Consider the following 24,959-nt stretch of genomic DNA (forward strand, 5'->3'; position numbering starts at 1 on the left):
TGCAACTAAGCACCAGAAATCAAGTAACATACATTTAAAAGATTTACCCCTTAAATACATCAAGCACCCCTTAGCACGCTCGTTCAAACAGCCAGCTCTGACGTCATGCTGACACGCTAGACGTGCCTAGCGTGATGACGCATAGCACTACGTTGTCATAGCAACGTCAGAAACAATGCACCGGCGTGTCGACCATGTGTCAGGGATATCCGGAGCAAAAATGCGCATGCTCAGAGACTAGTATCTCATAGGGTGCAACAGTTGCTAATGGCAACAGGAGTAAATAACATTGCTGCAAAATAATCACTCCGAGTGTTATTAACACATGGATGGATGGGGGCTACTTAAATATCACTTCAACAAAAGCTCAATCACTGTTAATGATGTAAAGTAGACCTATATAAAGCCAATCAAACCAAGCCAATTAAAAATACTGATAATCGGGGGGCGGAGCCAGCATCCGATCTGAATGGTCGCACACTACAGCAGCTCCGACAAAAATTTTTTCTTGAAGCTATGTTTGGCGGCTGTTCAGACTACTGATTTTCACTAATAAGTTGAGGCTAATGGCCCTGGAACCGTGATGCATAAATGATTTAGAGACCTCTACGCTAAGGTGGCACTTTTCCCGACTCGGACGACTATGTCTGACTGAAGCCCTGTGAGCAGCCATTTTTCTACCCACATGGAGCACAAGGTGAGAGCCCATTGCGGCTGCTTGATCCTTTCCTGACTAACTACCCTACAGGAGCAGCATGGTGTCTGCAATATATATTCTCGCAGAGTTGGATAACCTTCTACGGGGTTACAGGGAGGCTCTTGGACTGGCACCATTGTCGGCGCCTTATGTGGGGGAAGAGTCTATTGAGCCCGATCGCTACAAAGTCATATCAACTGTCGGCTGCTCCGGAGACGCTGCTTGGGGACCTAAGAGTTCAGCACCCACTCCTCTTGCAAAAGGCAACACTACAGATATGGATGATAGGAGTATAACTCCCGCTCCTCGAGCGGATGACTCTGAGGTAGCACGGCTCACCTTAAAGACTCTTTCTAACCCACCTATTACAAGCAACTTGGCTAAACCAGAAGCCTACAGTCGGGCGACAAGCAAGCGCATAAACAAAAAAGTATGGTCATTAGCGCCATTCCTTATACTACCTACTAAAGAGTTCTCGAGGGAAGCCTACCTGCCTATCGTAGCACCAGTAGAGAACAGTTCAGTGCCATTACTAAATCCGGAGTTAACGATCTCTAGAGGTATCGGTTAGAAGAGCGACCTGGCAGCCCATTACACCCATTGCGGTTTCTATGATATGTATATTAGATTGGTGATGGGTTGAAGCCTGAAAACTATTGCTTGGACAGACTGTTTGGAGCTGGTGATGTGCAGTGCTACATATGGTTGACACAGTTCTCCCTTTATAACTGAGCAACAGGTTTTTGTTCTGCAGCACCATTGAACTCTACTGCTGCAATCCTCCCCGGAGAACTTTATAGCTATATTCTGCCAAGCTAAGCAGTTAACGCATGTTGGGTACTGTACTATCTATCGCAGAAATTTGCCTTAGGGTAAGCTAGAGACAAGCAAGATATTGACTGAGCTGCCCATACTGAGCGATCTCTATCTAGCTGCTTATACACTGGGACACAAGTCTAGATCGCTATATGCATGTTAAATGTTAGTCTCACTGACAAATTTTGCTTCTCCCATCTTAAAATCTGTTTATTAGCCTTATGTTAATCCTGCTTCATGCTGCTGACGTTCGTTATATATTTTACATGTTTTGATGCCTATTTATGTGTATATGAATTTATATGTATGTATACAGTCCATTGATATGCCGTATTAGACTGTCTTTCAGCTTAGGTCCTATCAACTCAGATTCCTCAAGTAATACAATAGGTATTGCAAATGCTATATAGATAACTGAGGGAAAGTTGAGTGTGCTTGTTGTTTGGGCATAGGGCCCGTGTCTAGACAACAAAGTTTCTAAGTATGTGGAAAATACTATATCTTACTCTCTGCTTATACTATAATGCCTAATTGATCATCAGGACTAAAATGTTGGAGTTATTTTTATTTCCCTATAACTAGGTAGGCATTTTAGCTTGTTAGTAGAGGATTTAATTACTGTAGACATGCATATATAGCTATATTGGTAAGTGAGGAAGGCATTACAATTAAACTTGCAGCTCCCAAATTACATCAAGAGGAAGGCATCCCTTACTAGAGTCTAACAAGATCTTTTAGACCCCAAAAATAACATATGTATAGGAAGGCTGGGTAGCTTACACTTTCTCGCAATTTCTAGCTTAATAAGTTCTATAGTTTAAACACAGCCATCTTATTGAGAGGCTAAACATTATTCCAATATTCTTCGTATCTCTGTTACTTGGCCTATTCCTGCTTGCTTAACCCTTTAATGCTAATATTTTATGTAACATGAATGAACCATTTGTTACGTCACTTCAGTGGGCTGGACCCACATTGCTACTCTTACTTATGGTCCCCCAGTGCATAAAACCCTAAACGAATCATAGCTCCACAAAAGACTTCGACCTTAAAGCTCTAACAGGCCAAACTGCTCAACAGCCTAGTACGACACTAACCCTTTTCTGTCATTCCCTTAGTAACCCACATGCTCCTGAGAGCACTACTGAAGTTCGTCTCACGTTTGAGTTATTGTATTATAAGCCATCTTGTCTCTGCACCGCACTCTAAATAACCACCTCCCCCCCCAACATAATGTGCCTCCAATAAGTGGAGGACTACTTAAGCGGTTTTTCTCTTCTATACCGCATCCATAATAATTACTATAACAGTCCTACATATCTCATCATAGCACCTAAGCATAGGAATGACGCCTTCATCGTTGTTATCATTTAAAATGTTAATTGCTAACCTTTTTGAAGCCTATAGATCTCCTCAAACTAACCATTTTCCTCTTCTAGAGATCCTTGCAATTTATAAGAGGTACAAGAGTTGCCTCTAGTGTCAAATGAGGAAACACATTGTGTTTAGGTTATGTAAAAAAGAAAAAAAGAGGTTCCAGTTTCTGTATAGCATTACCCAGAATGTGAATTTTATGTATCTATATAGAAGCAGTTAAATTGAGATGTATCATTGATGTCTGTCTTATGTTTTGCCATTTCAAACAAGTTGTATTGTTCTCGCACAACCTCAATAAAAATCTATTTAAAAAAAAAAAAAAAAAAAATACTGATAATCAGTAATACACCATGGCTACATTGTGAAACACACAAAATATGCAGGAAATCTGTATCAGCAGGGTTTAAACAGTGATGGCTCAGTGCTGCAGACTATAGTATGAAAAGATGCACAATAAACGTATGTTGATGAGAAAAAGAATAAACGATAAAATACATTACAACTTAGTTATACCTCAAGCCCTTAGGAGTATGGTAAATCAACATCATAAAAGCGGACACCCTAAGACCCTCAGTGTTATATAGGCAAAAGATCACAAGATCATTAATAGAAGGGGCTGAAATCCAGTGTAGTATTTAAGCCTCGTGGAGCCATTGTCTCCAGCTTATATATCCACCGGCTTTCACATTGGAGTAGCTTCTTAGCTCTATCACCACCCCTCGAGCTAGGTGGTATGTGATCAATTAGCATGGATCTGATGCTGGACACTGGAAGTTTAAAGTGTACACAGTGGCGTGCCACTGGCTGATCAGATTCACCACTGTTCAAAGCCTCACGGATGGCGTAGCGATGATTGGCCATCCTGTCGCAGAAGGAGGTGGTCGTTTTACCTAAATATACATTGGTACATGGACATATGAGCATATAGATCACAAAAGTGCTGGTGCAACTGAGGCGTTAATTGATCTTATACCGCTGGTTCCTGTGAGGATGTTGAAAAGAATCCGCTTTGAGCATGCTATTGCATATAGTGCAGCTTCCACAAGGGAAGCAGCCCTTGTTTGACGACTTCAACCAAGTCTCCTTTTTATAGTGGTCAACTGGGTCAGATTTCACGAGGATATCCCTCAAATTTCAGGCTCTACGATAAACCAATCTAGGAGCAGTCATCCTTTGAAAAGGTAACATGGGGTCAGTCCCAACTACAGGCAAATGGCCACGTACAGCATTAGTAAGACATTCACAGCCAGGTGTGAACGTAGTGATCAAGTTGAGTTGTTCAGCCGTATCCCTTGTTGGAATCCTAGTGTCATGTGTAGTATCAGAGTTCAACAATTTCTCCTGAATTCCACATATCTCGTCTTTAGGATAGCCCCTTCTATTTAGCTTTTCGCCCATTTCATTCAGTTGGATCATTTTCAAGGGTGTCTCGCTGTTGTTTCTCAGCGCCCTAGTGAGTTGGGAGGTGAGTATACCCTTTTTCTGGTGTTTAGGGTGAAAGCTGCTGGCGTGTAGTAGTGAGTTGCGGTCTGTGGGTTTAGTGTACAGTTGTACCAAACCGCCAACCGCCAGAATCATTGACCTTGAACACACTCCAATTCAAAAAGTTTACCTTTTCAAAACTGAACTGAAGCTTGAACCGAATAGGACTAGCCAAGAGGTTCAAATGTGACACCCACTCACGCAATAACAACTCACCACCTCTCCAAATGAGGAAAACATCATCGATGTAGCGAGTGTAATAAATCACTTGTGGGTTCTCAAAAGGTTTCATTAGCTCCTGCTCGTACCAAGCCATATAAATATTTGCGTAGGTGGGTGCCACATTTGACCCCATGGCTGTGCCAGCCACCTGCAAATAGTAACAATCTTCAAACTTGAAATAGTTCTTTTCAAGACAAATGGTCAACAGCTCACAAATAAATTCAGTAGGTGGACCATTATAATAGACATTATTAGCCACCATGGACCTTACAGCCTCCACTCCACCAACATGGGGAATAACAGTGTAAAGGCTGTCCACGTCCATGGTGACCAAAATGTCATCCTGTCGCAAATCAATGAAATCACCAAGTATCCTCAGCAGACTGGGCGAATCCTGAAGGTAAGCCCTAGTGTTTTTAACAACATCCTGTAAATGTGAATCAATGTAGATGGCCAGGTTAGTAAGAACCGAACCCAGGGCAGATACAATTGGTCTGCCCGGGGGGGTTCACTAATGTTTTATGAACCTTCGGCAGGAGATATAATACAGGAACTATGGGATATTCAGTTAGCAAAAATTATAATTCCTTCTTACTGATAAAACCTGCCTCTAGGCTTCACTGTAGAAAAGTATCAATCGCTTTTTTGTATATATGTGTAGGATTACCCCTCAGTTTAGTGTATGTATTTTAGTCGGCCAATTGCCTCAAAGCTTCTTGACGGTAATCAACATAATCAAGTACAACAATAGATCCGCCCTTATCAGCAGGGCGGATAATGACAGATCTATCGTTACTGAGATCAGTAAGTGCTTTTCTCTCCGCAACACTGAGATTAGGGTAAGACTTCGTTTGTGAAGCATCACAAATATCCTGAGTGAGTAATCTGCTGTAACTCCTAATAGAGGGGTTTGTGTTTGGTGGCTCAAAAGATGACTTTTGTAGTTGGGACTGACCCCATGTTACCTTTTCGAAGGATGACAGCTGCTAGATTAGTTTATCATAGAGCCTGAAATTTGGGGGATATCCCTGTGAAATCTGACCCAGTTGACCACTATAAAAAGGAGACTTGGTTGAAGTCGTCAAAGAAGGGCTGCTTCCCTTGTGGAAGCTGCACTACATGCAATAGCATGCTCAAAGGGGATTCTTTTCAACATCCTCACAGGAACCAGCGGTATAAGATCAATTACCGCCTCAGTTGCACCAGCACTTTTGTGATCTATATGCTCATATGTCCATGTTCCAATGTATATATATAGGTAAAACGACCACCTCCTTCCGGTACAGGATGGCCAATCATCGCTACGCCATTCGTGAGGCTTTGAAGAGTGATGAATCTGCTCAGCCAGTGGCACGCCACTGTGTACACTTTAAACATCCAGTGTCCAGCATCAGATCCATGCTAATTGATCACATACCACCTAGCTCGAGGGGTGGTGATAGAGCTAAGAAGCTACTCCAATGTGAAAGCCGGTGGATATATAGGCTGGAGACAATGGCTCCACGAGGCTTAAATACTACACTGGATTTCAGCCCCTTTTATTAATGATCTTGTGATCTTTTGCCTATATAACACTGAGGGTCTTAGGGTGTCCACTTTTATGGATGTTGATTTACCATACACGCCGGTGCATTGTTTCTGACGTTGCTATGACGTCGTGCTATGCGTCATCACGCTAGGCACGTCTAGCGTGTCAGCGTGACGTCAGAGCTGGCTGTTTGAACGAGCGTGCTAATGGATGGCGGCACGGCTAAGGGGTGCTTGATGTATTTAAGGGGTAAGTCTTTTAAATGTATGTTACTTGATTTTGGGTGCTTAGTTGCACTCTTTGCCGATTTTTGTGACATTGACAAAGGCACAAAGCAGTGCCGAAACGTTTGTCTTTTAATATGAGCTAATAAAATTATATTTTTTAATAAAGTCCAGTGAGTGCCTGCTTTTTGGAGGATATGGACATTTGCTAGCAGTGCACCTTGGCATACCTGGAGTGGTAAGATTGTGCAATCCTATCTATGACTGTCGTGTATATGTATGTATATATATATATATATATATATATATATATATATATATATATATATGTATATGTGTGTGTTAGTGTGTGTGTGTTAGTGTGTGTGATATATATATATATATATATATATATATATATATACATACATATATATATATATATATATATACACACATACATACACTGTGACCTGGGATCTTGGAAACACACAGTCCTCAAAGCTGGAAACACCACACAAGGTTGTAGCTTTATAAAATACAGTCTGTTTACTATCAGGTCTGGCAAAAACAGGCAAAATAAACATAAACAAAACAAAAGAGGCTTGCTCCACTGAGCACTTACTAACAAGTACAACTGTCTGCACTAAGTAGCTTTTCACAAAAGTAATATTGCACAGACCTTTCAAACTTTGTCCTTTAGAGAGAATTCCTCTCAGTCTCTCAGGAGAGTGTTTGCAGTTTTCCTTTACTGCTGGCAAATCTAAATCTCAACCCCAGACTGGGGATTTTATTAGCACCTGCTGTTAATTACCACATGCAGGTGAGTAGCTAGCTGAGTCAGACAGAATTCCTGGACTGGACTTTTTGACATAATGTGCTACTTGCAAACTGCAGGGTGGAGCACTGCAACACTTTTGAGGGAATATAGACACCTTCCATTACTATGCCTTGGGTTCTGTCACACATCCTCCCCGCCAGCTCAGCCCTAGTGGGCTGAGCGACCATGGCCAAAAGCATATGCAAACGTGAAAGGCCATCAGCATTACCCTGTTTACTTCCTGCCCTGTGTTCTACTGAGAAGAGATAGGGTTGCAAACTAAGGAACCAGCGTGTAACTCTACTATTATTATCCTTATTTTGACTCATCCATTTGAGAGGTGCATGATCAGTAACTAGTCTAAATTTTCTGCACAACAAATAATATTTGAGAGTTTCAACAGCCCATTTAATTGCTAGAACCCTCCTTTTCAACAATTGAATAGTTCTTTTCTCTAGGTTGAAGTTTCCGGCTCAGGTATAGTATTGGGTGCTCTTCACTTTGAGTTTCCTGGGAAAGCACTGCTCCAAGCCCAACATCAGAGGCATCCGTCTGTAAAACAAACTCCTTTGAAAAATCAGGGGTGACTAACACTGGTTGTCTACAGATGGCTTCCTTGAGATTTTGAAATGCCTGTTCAGCTTCAGAGGACCATTTCACTATTACTGGAGCTTTTGCTTTAGTGAGGTCAGTTAAAGGACCCGCTATAGTAGCAAAGTTGGAGATAAACCTTCTGTAGTAGCCAACAAGCCCAAGAAATGTTCTGACCTGTTTCTTCATCATAGGTTGTGGCCAATTCCTTATGGCTTCAACTTTAGCAAGTTGTGGCTTTACTATTCCTCTTCCAATGGAATAGCCCAGATACTTGGCCTCCTCCAAGCCAATGGTACATTTACTCGGATTTGCTGTCAGACCGGCATTTCTTATGGAATTAAGGACAGCTTGCACTTTTGGCAAGTGAAACTCCCAATCTTCGCTATGTATGACCACGTCATCTAAGTAAGCTGCAGCATAATGAGCATGTGGCCTTAAGATCCGGTCCATCATTCTTTGAAATGTTGCTGGAGCACCATGTAGGCCAAAAGGTAACACCTTGTATTGGAAGAGCCCATCTGGAGTAGAGAAGGCAGTCTTTTCCTTTGCCCGTCCTGTAAGCGGCACTTGCCAATAACCCTTGGTCAAATCCAATGTGGTAAGGTACCTGGCTCTCCCGAGTCTCTCCACAAGTTCATCAACCCTTGGCATGGGGTATGCATCAAACTTGGATATTGCATTCAGCTTCCGGTAATCATTACAAAACCTGATTGTGCCATCAGGCTTTGGTACAAGCACAATTGGGCTACTCCAGTCACTTTGTGATTCTTCAATTACCCCAAGGTCCAGCATTTTCTTTACTTCCAATTTGATTGCTTCCCTCCGGGCTTCAGGTATTCTATATGGCTTTAGATTTATCCTTTTTCCCGGTTCAGTGACAATGTCATGCTCTATTATCGTAGTTCTTCCTAGGACTGAGGAGAAAACATCTTTATTTAATCTGATGAAGTCTTTTACCTCCCTCTTCTGGTGGATAGTCAGGGTTTCTGAGATATTGACTATGGGTTCATTCTCCTCCATTGTAGGGAGGTCTGCTGTTTTTATAGCCACAAGTGTTTCTCTCTCTTTCCACGGTTTAAGTAAATTCACATGGTAAATCTGTACCTCCTTTCGCCTCCCAGGCTGTCTTACTTTGTAATTTACTTCCCCCACTCTGTCAATGACTTCATATGGCCCATGCCATGTTGCCAAAAATTTGTTCTCTACAGTGGGAACCAGGACTAGTACTCCGTCTCCTGGATTAAACACACGAACCCTGGCATTTCTATTATAGCTGTTCTGCTGGTGTTGTTGGGCATTTTCCATGTGTTCTCTAACTATGGGCATAATGGCTGTCATCCGATCCTGCATGTGAGTTATATGTTCAATCACACTTCTGTGAGGGGTTGACTCCTGTTCCCAAGTCTCCTTAGCTATGTCTAGCAACCCTCTGGGGTGTCTTCCATACAAAAGTTCAAAGGGCGAAAACCCAGTAGAAGCTTGAGGGACCTCTCGGATGGAAAACATTAAATAAGGCAAAAGGAAATCCCAGTTTTTCCCATCTTTATCAATTACTTTTTTGAGCATAGCCTTTAGTGTTTTATTAAATCGTTCTACCAGACCATCAGTTTGTGGGTGATATACGGATGTTTTCAGATGCTTTATATGAAGAAGATTACACAACTACTTTGTAATTCTCGACATAAATGGAGTGCCTTGGTCTGTTAATATTTCTTTGGGAATCCCAACACGGCTGAACATTAACTCCTTAGCAATTGCTTTTGCTGAAGTAGTACGCATGGGTATTGCCTCAGGGTAACGTGTAGCATAGTCTACTATTACCAATATATACTGGTGCCCCCTTGCAGACTTTACAAGAGGACCCACAAAATCCATACCAATGCGTTCAAATGGGACCTCAATTATGGGTAAGGGTACCAAGGGGCTACGGTATGCTGTAAGAGGGGCAGTTAATTGGCATTCAGGACAAGAAGAACAATAGTTTGTGATAGATGCCATTACACCTGGCCAATAAAACCTCCTAAGAATTCTCTCTCTGGTTTTTTCAATCCCCAAGTGCCCCCCAAGTATGTGGCTATGTGCCAGATTTAATACAGTGTGTCGATATGCCTGGGGTACTAACAGCTGTTTGACAGACTACTTTTTCCCAACTCTGTACAGTAAATCATTTTCCACTTCAAAGTATGGATAGGTGAGCGCTTTATCAGTATTAATGGGGGTGCCATTTCTTATGGAAATATAGTTTCTAGCCACAGCTAAAGTTGGATCCTCCCATTGTGCAGCCCTAAAGTTACTTGGGCTAACCTCTAGGTCAGTTATTTCTACATCAGGTTCAGATATATTAGATTGACCTGTATTATTCTGTTCAGTATTACCTCCAACTAGGGTTTCCATAGGGGTTGAGTGTTTCCCTCTAGCAGGAGTTATTTTGTCTAAGTCATCCCCCAATAAATCAGAAAAGGGAAAGTCACAAACAGCGCCCTCTACTGAATCCGGTGAATTTTCCTCAGCAGCATCCCATAGATTCAAAAAAATGGGGAAAATCTCTGCCTATTATCATTTCATGGACTAATTTATCCACTAAACCAACTCTATGATTTATAGGGCCATTTTGAGTTTCAATAAGTACTTTAGCAGTTGGATACTTGTGTATGTCCCCATGGACACAAGCAATATCTAGGTTCTGGTAATTATCAATAGGAGTATTTCTCAACAGACCCCTGTCTATGAGCTTAACATGCTACCAGAATCCAGCAAAGCTTTAATTTAATTTCCCTCCACCCTTACAGTGCACCAAGGGTGGCCATTTAAACAATCATTTTTGGTAATTGCATATACTGAGGGAGTGTACAATGAATAATTGTCTCTCATATTGCCAACATTACATTCCATAGCAACATCATTCTCAGGGCAGTCCTTTGCAAAATGTCCATACTCTTTACATTGAAAACATTTAATATTAGCATTAGACAACATCTTTGAGGCTATTGTGGACCCTTCCTGCCTCACAAAACTCTTGTCCCTTGCAGTAATGTCCATCGGGTTGTAAAAACCCATCTGCTCCTCCCGATACCCCCTTTTCCCCGGAACAGTCTTACCCAATTTACTGGGACTCTGGATCTTCGGGGTTCTAGGTCTTTCCTGGTTGGGGATTTGTAGAAACTCTCCGGCAGTCAAATAGCGTTCCACCAGGGCAACTAGACCGTCAGCAGTTTTAGGTTCACTCTGGCTGACCCACCGCCGCAGGGAAACAGGCAATCCTCGCAGGAACCGGTCCATTACGAGCTGTTCCACAATGTGACTAGCTGAGTTGACCTCTGGCTGTAGCCATTTCCTGGCAAGATGTATCAAGTCAAACATCTGTGACCGCACGGCTTTGTCTTGACTGTAAGTCCAGGAGTGAAATCGCTGAGCCCTTACTGCTGTCGTTACTCCCAGGCGGGCCAAGATTTCTGTTTTTAGCTTTTTATAGTCACTGGCCTGCTCAGGCTCCAAATCATAATATGCCTTCTGAGGTTCTCCACTCAGAAATGGCGCAAGGAGACTTGCCCATTCAGACGCAGGCCACCCTTCTCTTTCGGCTGTCCTTTCAAAAGCCATCAGGTAAGCCTCCACATCATCTGTAGCCACCATCTTTTGCAAATAGTTACTCACTCTCAGAGTCTTAGAACTGTGTGGAATTTCTGCAGCACACCTGCCCAGTCTTTCAGCTAGGCCTCGAATCTCCTGCTGCATGGTACGTGTGATATTCTGCTGTTCCTCTCTTTGTGTTAATACCAGTTTTTGTAGCACTGCAATATTTTCTTGCTGGCTGGCAGTAGCCTGTTGCTGTGAGGCCGTAGCCTGTAGTAAAGCCTTTACAACTTCCTCCATTTTAAGTGTGGTATTGTTTCCTTAACAGACTATTAGTGTGTTGCCCGCATTCTCCACCATATGTGACCTGGGATCTTGGAAACACACAGTCCTCAAAGCTGGAAACACCACACAAGGTTGTAGCTTTATAAAATACAGTCTGTTTACTATCAGGTCTGGCAAAAACAGGCAAAATAAACATAAACAAAACAAAAGAGGCTTGCTCCACTGAGCACTTACTAACAAGTACAACTGTCTGCACTAAGTATCTTTTCACAAAAGTAATATTGCACAGACCTTTCAAACTTTGTCCTTTAGAGAGAATTCCTCTCAGTCTCTCAGGAGAGTGTTTGCAGTTTTCCTTTACTGCTGGCAAATCTAAATCTCAACCCCTGACTGGGGATTTTATTAGCACCTGCTGTTAATTACCACATGCAGGTGAGTAGCTAGCTGAGTCAGACAGAATTCCTGGACTGGACTTTTTGACATAATGTGCTACTTGCAAACTGCGGGGTGGAGCACTGCAACACTTTTGAGGGAATATAGACACCTTCCATTACTATGCCTTGGGTTCTGTCACAATACACACATATATATATATATAAAACAGGCCAGATTTTTAGGATTACCTTGGATGAGAGCAATTAAAACAACCACATTTACTAAACAGCTGATTATTTCACCTCTAGTTCAGATATTCTCAAAATCTGGCCTGTTAGGGAGGTCTGAGGACAGGTTTGAAAACCAGTGGCCTAGGTATGCACTGCAACAAAAGGATACATTAACCCTTTATAGTAGAAGAGCTCAATCTGGTTTGATATAAACAATTAAAGTGATGGTAATGTTCGGTGGTCAGCATTTCAGCTACGTATAGAGCGGGTGGAACCACTCTATACGTAAAGTCCTAAAAATACAGGAAGAGGAGGGTGGGCGGAGCAAGGACGAACACGGTAGGGAAAATAAAATATAAAATATAACATCAATTTTGAAAACAACTATAAAAAAAAACATAGCAATGCTTATTTATTAATGATAAATATTATATAGATGTTTTGCTGATGTTCAAAATTTACTTTCACTTTAAAGAAGTCACTAAAATCACATCAAACCAAACCAAATCCAAACCAAATATTTGTGTAATATTTGCTTCTGCTCTGTATCTTTCCCAGTTGCTTCATTGTTATGTGCTCTACCTAACTGCCTACAACACTTTATATACGTATAAGTGTGTATAAGTTTACACAATATGATTAAAAAGTATGGCATATAAAAGCCCCAACTCTGTAAAATATAGGATGAATAAGGCATTAGGCAGTTTTTTTAATTGCTTTTTCATTGTAATAAACAAACAAAATAAATCATTAAAAACAAGCATTGAATACTTTTATCCATTAGTAAGCAATAGTATAAGTAAAAATAGAATTTATAACAACCCATTAAAAAAAGGGGATACATCTAAGCTTGGAACAATAAGATTGCCAAATCAAACACAGATAATATGACACATGGTTAGAAATAATGTTCCATACTTACTGGACAACCGAAACTGAACATTCACTAAAGACGCTGAAATCTGAAGCAGTGCATTCGGGATCACAGCAACAGTTAACATCACACTGGGCCACAAGCAGGTCACAAACACACAGGCTTGTCACTTGTAAGAAATAAACAGGGATACAATTAGAAATAAAAAATAACAACGCATATTAAAATATAAAGAGTTTTTTTAAGCTGCTTTGGGTTCTGCATCACAATGGTTCTATGCTTGGTAGGTCTTTTGGATGCTGGGGATTAATTTGCTGTGGTAATTTTTAATTAATTAAATCGTATTTAAATGTACATGAAACACAAATTTATTATTTTATGATATAGCATGTGATTTTAAATAAAACTTTCCTATTTATTTCTATCCTTTGTTTAAAATTGTACCTAGGTAGGCTCAGAATCTGCTGATTGGTGGCTGCACATATATGCCGTCATTGGCTTTCAGCTAGCTCCCAGTAGTGCATTGCTGCTCCTTCAACAAAGGATACCAAAAGAAATAAAGTGATGGTAAACTTCAGTAATTCCATCAACAATATTTGTAATGAATCATTAAATGAGGGGCACTTTCATTCATGAAAATAATGTTGACGCTTCATTTTTAAAATAATCCACCTTTTCTGTAGTTAAACATTGTGACTTTCCTCTGCACGATTGAGGACTAATCTGGCTTCCTCCAATAGTTGCATGCCCCAGCTCGTGGGGCATGTAACAATTGGAGGAAGCCAAATTTGTCATCCATATGCTAGAGAAAGCAGGAGATGTGGACGGAGGATTGGCGTTATGTTTTCCATAACGCAATGGTCCACTCAGCCTTTCATCCTTACAAGGTCGATAAAATGAGCAGCGCCTTGAGACTCTTAGGGGCGATTAGCCGCGCTTTACAAGTACCCAATACAAAACATACAATGGTAAGTATTTTAAAAAATAAGCATCTTTGGGAACTTGAATGAATTAAAGTGCCCCTGTTTTTTTAAGATGATATTTTGATACTGGGTTTTAATTAATTACAGTTTACAATCACTTTAAACTGAATAGGACAATAACATGACTGTGCCTGCACATGACAGATGCACACTCCTTAGCAGGTCCTGAGACAAGCATCCTGACTCATTAGGGCAGTGCTTTCCAAACTGTGTGTAGTGACACATTAGTGTGTCGGTGGCAGTGTGTAGGTGTGTCCCTGCTTCAGCACAAATTTTTTTAAATTGTTTTGGTTTCCAACTTTCCGCCTGCCTGCTACACATACCACATGGTTGATACGTGACTGATACCTAGTGGGTCACAGATCATCTTAACCTATTGCCGCAGCTCACCGGGAAATAAAACTATTTCTATTGGCAGCAGATTGGCTCCTGACTGAACGTGTAGTTTCCTCAATCAGCTTGTGACTGCATGTGTAGTCAGTGAGTGGCACAGCAGTGTGTTTGCAGCGCGGGCAGTAGTCAGTCGGACTCACAGAGCTCTGAGGGCGGCAGCTTAAACGCTGAGCTGAAGTCAGAAGTCCAAAGTGTTTTCATTTCTTTGCAGCTAACTCCTAGTAGTGCATTGCTGCTGATAGGAAGTGGAAGCTTAAAAATGCTTGATGATTAAATGTAGAGCTGCGCATCTTCACCTGTCTCACGATTCGATTCGATTACGATTATCATCGTAACGATTCGATACGATTCGATTCTACGATGCATCGCGATGCATCACGATTACTGCACTATTTCTGCCCAATTTTTAAATTTTTCAGAAAAAAAAATTCAAGAAGTCAAAGTATTGAAATAAACTCTTTTTTTATTTTATTAGCTCAAAAAAGGACACTCTTCCTGTGGCAAAGTCTGAACACAGCAGACAACAACAGTTTATAGAACAGTAAATACTAAATGGCAATTGTTGTATTGGTTTGGAAACAATATTATGGCATCAAACTGTAGTTACAGAGTACGTAGTGTAAAAAGTGCAGTGCTCACAGTGTACTTCTTCAGTAAAAGAAAATATTTAAATGTATATATTATATATTAGTAAGTAGTACACTATACACTTGTAAAGAAACATGAACAACAAATAAATGTCTAACCTATCTATGTTGGTTTTAATTTAATTTCTTTACTTACTTAGTAATAATAATATAATAGACATTAAATTAAAACCCAAATAGATAGGTTAAGCTTAAGTTACCACCATAATACCTTATTTGTGTGAAAATTGTCCTCAGAAAACAAAACATAAATCCCTTATAGGTACAAAATTACAGGTGCAGTCCACTGTGCCTTCATGACTGTCAATTTGTGGCAAACAAACATCACGTGAAGAATCTGGAACACAACACAAAAGCACAGAGTGTGCACACAACACACATGTGATTGTGACATATACAATTAGTTTACACAGTTACAGACTTACAATAGTACTAGAGACTGAGAGAGAGACATTTAAAACAAGTAGCATTGAACTGAACTACTATAACTACAGTTTCTTCTTGATGATTATATTATCTTTATGGGATCACAAATATAATTAGTTAGTTATTAGTTACTGTTAAAGCAGTACTACACACAACTGAATAGTGACTGAGTCTGTCACTGAACAGTACACAGCAGTCACACACAAACAAACAATACATAAAAAAGGACACAGACATCAAGGAGTAAATCATGGTGAAGAAAGGGTGGCACGCCACTCACCTGAGGTGTGTGTGCTTTATTTTTGTATTGTGCTGTTGTGTGTGGCACTGTGTGTGTGCTGTACTGTCTGTAGTGTACAGTATATTTGTGATCCAATAAAGATTTACTCAAGGTTTACTCAAGGCTTTTCCTTCCCCTATAGTGGGGTTTGGCTTCAGTCTCACTCTCTGCATAGTGCACTCATAGACAGTTAGACAGTCACACTCACTAGACACTCAGACACTAGAGACACAGTGGGACACACACACAAACAAAAACATTCAATGGCACCACAGTCAGCCACAGTCACACTCACACTCATAGACACTTAGACAGTGACACTGGGACAGACACACAATCACATACAAACAAAAAAATTCAAAGGCAGTTAATACACTCATCTCACACACACTCATAGAGAATGAGATACATACAAACTTTTCAAACTGGCACTCACTCACAGACACACTCACACACTCATAAAGAGACAGTTAGACACTGCAGTACACACATTGTTATTGTTAACTGGTTGGTTATATTCGGTTAACCCCTACAGATCTGCCTGGGAGTGGGTGGGATGGCATTTGGGATTGGGAATTGGGATCATAAACAAAAACATATGATATCTTTCTTAAAGGGTCTATTTAAAATAGACAATTTTTTAGTGTGAATGAATAATATTAATAATCCCTTATGCAGTGTGCACTATGCACTCACTGCATTGCAAACAATACAGGGGTGTGCTGTAACAATAGCACAACATCTACAAAACAGAGCACTTCCTGATTGGCAAACATCACAGTAACACTAGAAGTAGTAATAGACATTAAACAAGAAGTAGCATTGAACTACTAGATTTACTAACTTTGATTATCAATATCTTTATGGGATCACAAATATATTGTTACACAACACACACACAGTCACAGTCACACACAGTCAAACAATACCAAAAAAAACACACATAATAAAAAGAGTGAATCATGGTGAAGGGTGACACTGACTGACACGCACACATGAGGTGTGTGCAGTTGTGTGTTGTTTCTTTTGTATTGTGTGTGTGTGTGTGTGACTGTGACAGAGTGACGTGGTCGGTCGTGTCGTGTAGTGTACTAGTATATTTTGTGATCCAACAAAGATTTACTCAAGGTTTTAAGCTTCATTTTTCAAAAAGCTATAAGCTATATAACAGTAACAAATATAAAATAACTTAACAGTAGTCTGCACTGGGCAGTGGGGCACACAGCACTTTCTTCTGGATGTGCCAAAAAACATTAAATATTAATATTATAAACCTGAATCACTACTCAGAATTATGGAATATGTAGGTTTTTCTGTAAGAACACTAGTTGATCCACATGCTCTGGTTTGAGGGTGCTTCTTTTAGCCGTTACCACATCTCCTGCAGTGGAGAAAACCCGCTCTGCAGACACGCTTGTACCTGGGATACACAAGTATCGCTTTGACAAATGAGAGAGGAGGGGAAATATGACCTCATGTACATGCCACCATTTCAAAGGGTCTTCAGTGAGAGGCAGAGATGGGGCTTTACAATATTTCTCTATTTCCTCTTCAGCCTTGGCATAGGGGGTCTTGGGTTCTATTGTACCTTCAGTGTCAGTGAAAGACTGTCCCAGCAAAGTCATGAGAAGCGATGTGGACTTTCTTTTGGGAGGAGAAGGGTTATCCTCCTCGATGGCTGATTCTTCTTCCAGAGTTTCTTTTCCCTCAGGCAGTGGCACTTCATCCACGTTTGTCCTCCTAGATGTAACTGTACTAGTACACTCAATCTGTGTTTGAACAAAAGAATAGAAAAAATAGCATTCATTATTACCTCGAGCAGCCAGCCAGCTAATGCTATGTGTGTGCTCAGAGAGACAGTAATGCATAAATAAATGCATACAACAGCTCACATCTATTCAAGAAACATGATGCAATTAAAATTACCTCCAAGGATGCAGCCTCCTCAGTCACTCCTCTGTATATCTCCAATCTCTCCTCCTCTGTGAGAATAAAAGGCAGTCCCTTAAAACGAGGATCCAGGGCAGAGGCTGTATAAAGTATCTTCTTCTCTGCCTCACTGCTGTACCTCTTCAGGAGATCTGTTTTGATGGCATTCTTGATCTCATGGATCATGGGTGTGTCTCCCATGGTGTCTGTCATGTTCTGGAGCAGTTGTGCATTTAGAGGGGCAATGAGAGAAACAGTTGGATTGCGCTCTTCTGACATCAGTGTGGTTGCATCTTTCATTGGCTTTAATGCACTCACAGCATCCTCTGCATTTGACACATCTGTTTCGTTGAGAGTGCAGAGATCTGACTCACTTTTTCTGACTTCTGGAGACAACAATGTGGCACAGATTGCAGGTTGCTGTTCTAGGAACCTCTCGACCATGTCATATGAGCTGTTCCACCTTGTTGTCACATCAGTTATTAGCTTATGATTCTTCAGGCCAAGACATTTCTGTTTTTCTTTCAGACAGTGGTTTGCTGTAGTGCTGCGGTGAAAAAATGTTGATATTCGTCGCACTCTGCCTAAAAGCCTGGAGAGCGTGGCCACTTTCAGCGCCCGCTGGGATGCGAGATTCAGTGTATGGGCGAAGCATTTTACATGAGGGAATTTTCCAACTTGAGCAGCAACAATCATGTTCGAAGCATTGTCGGTCACAAGCACTACAGATTTATCGGACAGCTGCCATTCTTCCACGACACGAGACAGTAGCTCCGCCAGATGAGAACCCGTGTGAGACTCATAAACTGCTCTCGTTTGCAGCACATGCGACAAGATCTTCCAGTCCTTGCTAATGTAATGTGCAGTTACTGTTACATAAGACTCCGTCGTGACTGAAGTCCATGAATCACACGTTAGTGCGACTCGACTGGCTTGGCTCATTGATGCAATTACCTGAGCTTTTGTTTCTTGGTAGAGTGCAGGTATAACGTTTTCTGTTAAGTGATTGCGTGACGGGATCTTATAACGTGGCTCTAGTGTCTTCAACAGGTTGCGAAACCCAAGGTTTTCCACAACAGAGTAAGGCCGTAGGTCCTTCGCTATGAAAGTTGCCACAGCTTTGGTTATTCTCTTCCCTTTTTCAGAGTTGGGTGGCAAAGTTGACAGCATTGCATCAATTCTTGGCTGATGAGCTTCAGCTAGTCTTGTTATTTCCTTGGCAGTGGCACTGGCGACAGCGGCAGGGGTTAGCATCTCAGAGTGAAAACGTCTAACGTGATTTCTCAAGTTAGTAGTATTCCCTAGGTATTTAATTTTTGTGTGACAGGCTTTACAAACCGCGTGTGTCTTGTCCAATTCGTGCTTTCCAGTATGTTCATAAAATCCAAAATGTGCCCAGATGCTTGCTTTTAAAATGCTAGGTGCATTTTTTATCTCTCTATCTTTTTTGTCTCCCTCTGTCATTTTAGCATGACATGTACATATGTGACGGATGATGTTGTTGTCAACGTCAAACTCTGTCAGTGTTAAAAAAAAAAGAAAATACACTAAGTTCCAGTTGTCAAAATGTCAAGCCGCAAATGTAAAATCAACAAGTACTAGTAACTTCAACTACTTTGCCAATGCCATACATTTTGCGAACATAAATTTTAAAACAAATTGCATTGTGATAATTGCAGGGGACATCACTCACTCACTGACACAGTTACTGTAATATATTACACACTTAAAGGTGCAAAAACCCAAACATTTACTTTCATGATTCAGATAGAGAATACAATTTTAAATAAACATCATAACTAACTCTTCTATTATTTAATTTGCTTCATACTTCTCAGATATCGTTTGTTGATGACATATTAGCAATGCATTGCACAGCACACACATTACTTACTATAAGTATATAATACTTTGTGCACAAGGAGGAGGCTATGCATTTCAACAAAGGATAAGCAAATTATATAATAGGGAAAGTTGTTTAAAATTGCATGCACTTTCTTGAATTAATATATTATTAAAATATTAGAACTTCAGACCAGGCCATCCATCCATGTGAAAAACATGTAGATAATAGATACAGATTAGACTAATAGAGACATTATTAGACAATAATAGTATACTATATTTATTTATAATACATTTTTTATATATGCAATATTATTCAATAATGCAGCAATTAATTATGCAGCAGCCTGAGCCTCAGTCAGCTCAGCATACTACGTTAAGTAAATAAGGCAAGTATTTAATTGTTACCCCTTATTGTGTAATAAATGTGATTGTGTACCCCTTATTGATTTGCTCTTACCTATTGGCAAGTAGTAGGCAGTTGAGGCAATAGGCAGGCATGGCAATGGCAATTATGGCATGGCATTGGCAAAATGTACAACGTTTTGGTAACTATTAACTAAACAAACAGTTAGTTAGTCTAATTCTCACCATAGGTCTCCTCCTCTGTCTCCCACAAAATAAAAATGAGCCCGCCGTGTAGCTGTAGTATACCGCCGTGTACCATCATCAATCTCAGGCAACAAACTCCTGCTTTGCTGCTTTGCTCCTACTGCGTAACTTCGGCACTTCAAGAGACCGCCCATGAGCGCCCATGTTGCTTTATTGGGTGACGTGACGTCAGTGACGTCAAAACGATGTACCGCGCACTTTCGCGCACTTTCTTTTACGTTTCCTGGAGGCTGGTCACGTGGGTAACGTTAATCGATTATCGCGTCTCAGCGCATCGATGCAGAATCGTTTCATGCCGCATCGCGATGCATCGTCAAAACGATTATTTTTGACAGGCCTAATTAAATGTGAGTTTCTTTATCTAATATTCCACCAAATATTCAGAAACTGTGTTCATCCCACCAACCTCATACTTCCCATTAAAATAGTAACTAGCTATTGGTGTTATTAAGCTTTATTTAATTCTTGCACATACTTACTGTTACTTGTAAATACATTTTGTTATTATATCATTTATGTATGTGTCCGTATCTCGTAAAACAAGTTAGTTTAACCTCCTGTTTGCTAGTAAAACTGAATTACTGTGTCGCGAAATTATGTAGGTCAAAAAGTGTGTCACCAACATGAAGAGTTTGGAAAGTTCTGCAGTAGGGTGTCAATAGGAAATTTAAGGTAACATATCTTTTTTTACATAGAGATGTTCAGGTGATATTTTCTAGTCAGCTTTTTACAGCTATGCAGCATCACTTTCATGTGCTTCAATATTTGGGTATCATGTCCCTTTAATAAAAGTAAATTAGAAAGTTGTTTAAAACCATATGATCTATCTGAATCATAAAAGAGAACTGTGTTTAAATTAATGTCCCTTTAAGATGGTGATTTTTAGTTAAAGTGTCAGTAAACCTCAAAAATAATGTTATATAATTCTGCACATAGTGCAAAATTATATAACATTATATTAGCCTTATCTTTATAAAACATAATATTCCCTTTGATTTTTTAAAACAATGACAGTTTTTCAGACCCGCTCTCTGTGCTCTTCTGAGCGGGTCTGTTTTTTTCACACAGGGCATCGGTCCAGCTGTATAGTCACAGCCCGGCCCGACCGTGCCATTATACACAGTGCAGCTCGCTCCTGCTCTGTCTGACAGCAGGAGCGAGCTGCACTGTGTATAATGGCGTAGTCGGGCCGGGCTGTGACTATACAGCTGGCCTGATGCGCTGTGTGAAAAAAACAGACCCGCTCAGAAGAGCACAGAGAGCAGGTCTGAAAAACTGTCATTGTTTTAAAAAATCAAAGGGAATATTATGTTTTTATGTTTTATAAAGATAAGGCTAATATAATGTTATATAATTCTGCACTATGTGCAGAATTATATAACATTATTTTTGAGGTTTACTGTCCCTTTAAGGGCTATTTAGAGGGGTAATTAATGTGAATCTGGTTTGTGGCTGCTTAGACAATCTGTGCCTAAAATGTTTTGGTAAATTGGAGGTCCATATCCTTAGTCTCACCACTTTTTTTAAACCAGTTTTTCTACAGAAAAGCAAAACAAAATCATATTTGTCCCAAAAACTGTAGTCAACACAAAGGGATAGTAAACACCACTAATGTTATTATTTAAAAAGATAGATAATCCCTTTATTTACCATTCCCCAATTTTGCATAAACAACACTGTTATAGAAATATACCTTTTACATATGTAACTATTGTACCTTGTATCTAAGCTTCTGCAGACTGCCTACTTATCTCAGATAGTTTGACAGACTTGCATTTTAAGCAATTAGTGCTGACTATAAAATAACTCCACGTGCATGAGCACAATATTACTTATATGAAACACATGAACTAACGCCCTCTAGCTGTGAAAACTGTCAAATGCATTCAGATAAGAGGCGCCCTTCAAGGGCTTAGAAATTAGCCTATGAGCCTACCTAGGTTTAGCTTTCAATTAAGTATAGTATACCAAAAGAACAAAGCACATTTGATGATAAAAGTAAATTAGAAAGTGGTTTACAATTACATGCCTTATCTAAATCATGAAAATTTACTTTGGACTTTACTATCCAAAAACTATTCCATAAATACACTGAGATAAAATAAAGTCCACATTTTGTTTAAAGGCAAATATAAACAGCAGTCAATTCTGAAGTCAAACTGCGCCCAGCTTATTTTCCCTGAGATAGTTACCTACCGCTAGTGACTGGAGAGGGTAATAGCCGCTGATGGGGGTACTCGGGGTAGCTAGGATCTCTTGCAGTTATGGGTTGATCCGTGAGAACGTGTGCAGTTGGCGGCGTTGAGGCTGCAGTGCTCCATATCCCTGATTCCGGGGTAACGGTCAGCGTCTCGCTATGAGGAAGAATAGCAGTTGATGTGTTTGTGTAAGACTGGACTGAGTCTGCACTATCGTTTACAGCTGCTTCGGTATTAGGTAATGGATCAACCATTGTGCCAGCCACATGCCCAGCTGGCAGGGTTGCATTGTATCCCTCAGCATCACCCCACGTCTGGTTGTCGTGTAGGTCAGTGAACAGGTTGTCCGTGGGACCTGTAGTGGAAGTGCCAACTGTCACACACTGCAGGACACCGCAGAACAGCCATATGACAACTCTCCATATAGGCGACATGGTGCTGCATGCCTGGCGTTGCTATAAACAACCAGCGGCCATAGCTGGAACCAGGAAGTGACGTAATATAAACGTAATATGACCTGTAAGTTTTCATATGCATAAACCGTCAGAAGCAGGAAGTCAAAATACATCTAGTCAAGAATAAAAAAAATAATTAATGTCACCTAGATATGGGCCACTAAAAGATTAGCCTAAGAATAATAATACTATGCATATTTGTTTTGTAATTATATTAGGTGTTTACTTAGATTTTAATACAATATGCGTATTGTTTAGTACAATATTACTAATAATGCACATTTTTAAAACAAATGTAATTATTGTGTAATTAAAAGGACAAATCATGAAAATTCTAAAGGGACACAAAACCCATTAAAAAATACTTCTTAAAGGGACAGTAAACACCTTGTAATTACAACATTTTTCTTCAGTCCTCCAATAGATTAACAAGTCTGAACATTTTTATAACATAGTAACCCCTTTTTTTGCCTTATTTAGAGGAGGTAATCCAGACTGGAGTAGTTGATAATATTATCAAGCCAATTAGAGACATATATGTGACAATGCTGGGCTTGTGAAGTCTGCTATGTCCACTTTTCACAGTCCACAATTTTTAAACGTAAATTACAAGAAAAGAGGGCAAAATAAATAAAATTATATTGCAAAGTTATACTGCAAGTTACTATGCAAAAATACATTCTCAATTTGTTTACAATACTTTTAAATACTTAATATATCTAAAAATAAATGGTATGTGCATTATTTGTGCATTTATGTATCAGATTGGAGTTAATTAATTATAGTTTTCATTAAAATGTTATTTAAAAAAACTTACAGTAAAATTTGCTACATATTTTGTCTTGTTTTTAACAGCATTTCAAAGGGGGCAGAGATGCTGTACCCTAAGCCACTAGATTGATTTTGCACCTTGGGCCAAGTCACCAGTCCTCTCCTGGAAATAATTATTCCAAATCGTATAGGAATACTGTCAAACATCTTGAAAAGTACAGTTTTCAACTTTACCAATATTTTTTGTGTATTTAATTTGATATTTCCATTTTGCTGCCGAAATAAAGTGTAAAGCCAATGCTGCCCATGTATCGAATGGATGCTTTTACCCGCTGTTTGTTCGGATACAAACTTTTCCCAATATGGAAATGGTGCGGTGATCACTCAAAACATGAAAAACAATTTTTCCCAATAAAAGTAAATATTTACTAAAGGTACACACCTTAGGGAATATAATGTTAAAATGCCTTAATCCACTGAAATACTTGCCCAGGAATTGGACATTTTATTTCCTTGTTCCATATTCTCAGCAGATCTTTGAATAGTCAGTGGAAGACAGAAAGAAACCCCTTTTTCTGCAATGTGTACAGATACCAAAACATGTATATGCCTAATTCCCCCCCCCTGATAATATGACAGAGGCCTGAGCAGGTTATACATACCCCCCAACTGTCCCGATTTTCGCGGGACAGTCCCGATTTTAGGGGTCTGTCCCTCTGTCCCGAGTTGCTAGCCATCTGTCCCGATTTGCCCCAGGCATTTAAAAAAAATTTGTATTTTTTTATTTTTTTTTAAATTCTATTGGGCCCATACTCAGAAGCAGCTGGCTTTGCTCTCACAGGGTTAGATACCTGTTATATTCCCTGTGGAAAAGGAATGGTGTGTGGGTTAAGCAGGAGTAAGAAGGCTGTATACACTCTGACCACGGGTAATGGTGACCTCTCTAACCTACCTCTGGTAGTGATGATGTCTAACCCCTGGTGATAATACTAGTATGCCTTCAGTTTTATACAATGAGCAGTGCTAATACCAGGGTAACGAACAGTGTAACGAACAGTGGCAGCCGCAGACTGCCAGCTAATGTGCTTGCCAACCCCAGGACCCCATACAATGAATTACAGATACCCATATATGATGTAGTGTGTGTCTATCTGTATCCATAACTGTGTGTGTCTGTCTGTATGTATAAGTTTATGCTATGTAGTGTGTGTGTGTCTGCATGTATAAATCTAAGCTATGTAGTGTGTGTATGTGTATCTGCATGTATAAGTGTGTATAAGTGTATGCTATGTAGTGTGTTTGTGTCTGCATGTATAAGTTTATGCTATGTAGTGTGTGTATCTG

At 40.1% G+C, this 24,959-nt stretch overlaps 1 protein-coding gene across 1 annotated transcript in view; it reads right to left on the reverse strand.

Moving 5' to 3' along the window:
• The window catches only part of TCTN1 (tectonic family member 1), a 380,029-nt gene extending 357,167 nt beyond the window's left edge, over positions 1–22,862 (reverse strand). Inside the window, exons 1-2 of the mRNA XM_053701719.1 lie at positions 22,388–22,862; positions 13,125–13,245 (exon numbers count right to left, since the gene is read on the reverse strand). Of these exons, the coding sequence (XP_053557694.1) occupies positions 13,125–13,245; positions 22,388–22,823 (557 nt within the window). The 5' untranslated portion in view covers positions 22,824–22,862. The remainder of the gene's footprint in view (positions 1–13,124; positions 13,246–22,387) is intronic.
• Between the last annotated feature and the right edge of the window lie 2,097 nt (positions 22,863–24,959).

Source organism: Bombina bombina, chromosome 2 (assembly GCF_027579735.1).
Source record: "Bombina bombina isolate aBomBom1 chromosome 2, aBomBom1.pri, whole genome shotgun sequence".
Lineage (NCBI taxonomy): Eukaryota > Metazoa > Chordata > Amphibia > Anura > Bombinatoridae > Bombina > Bombina bombina.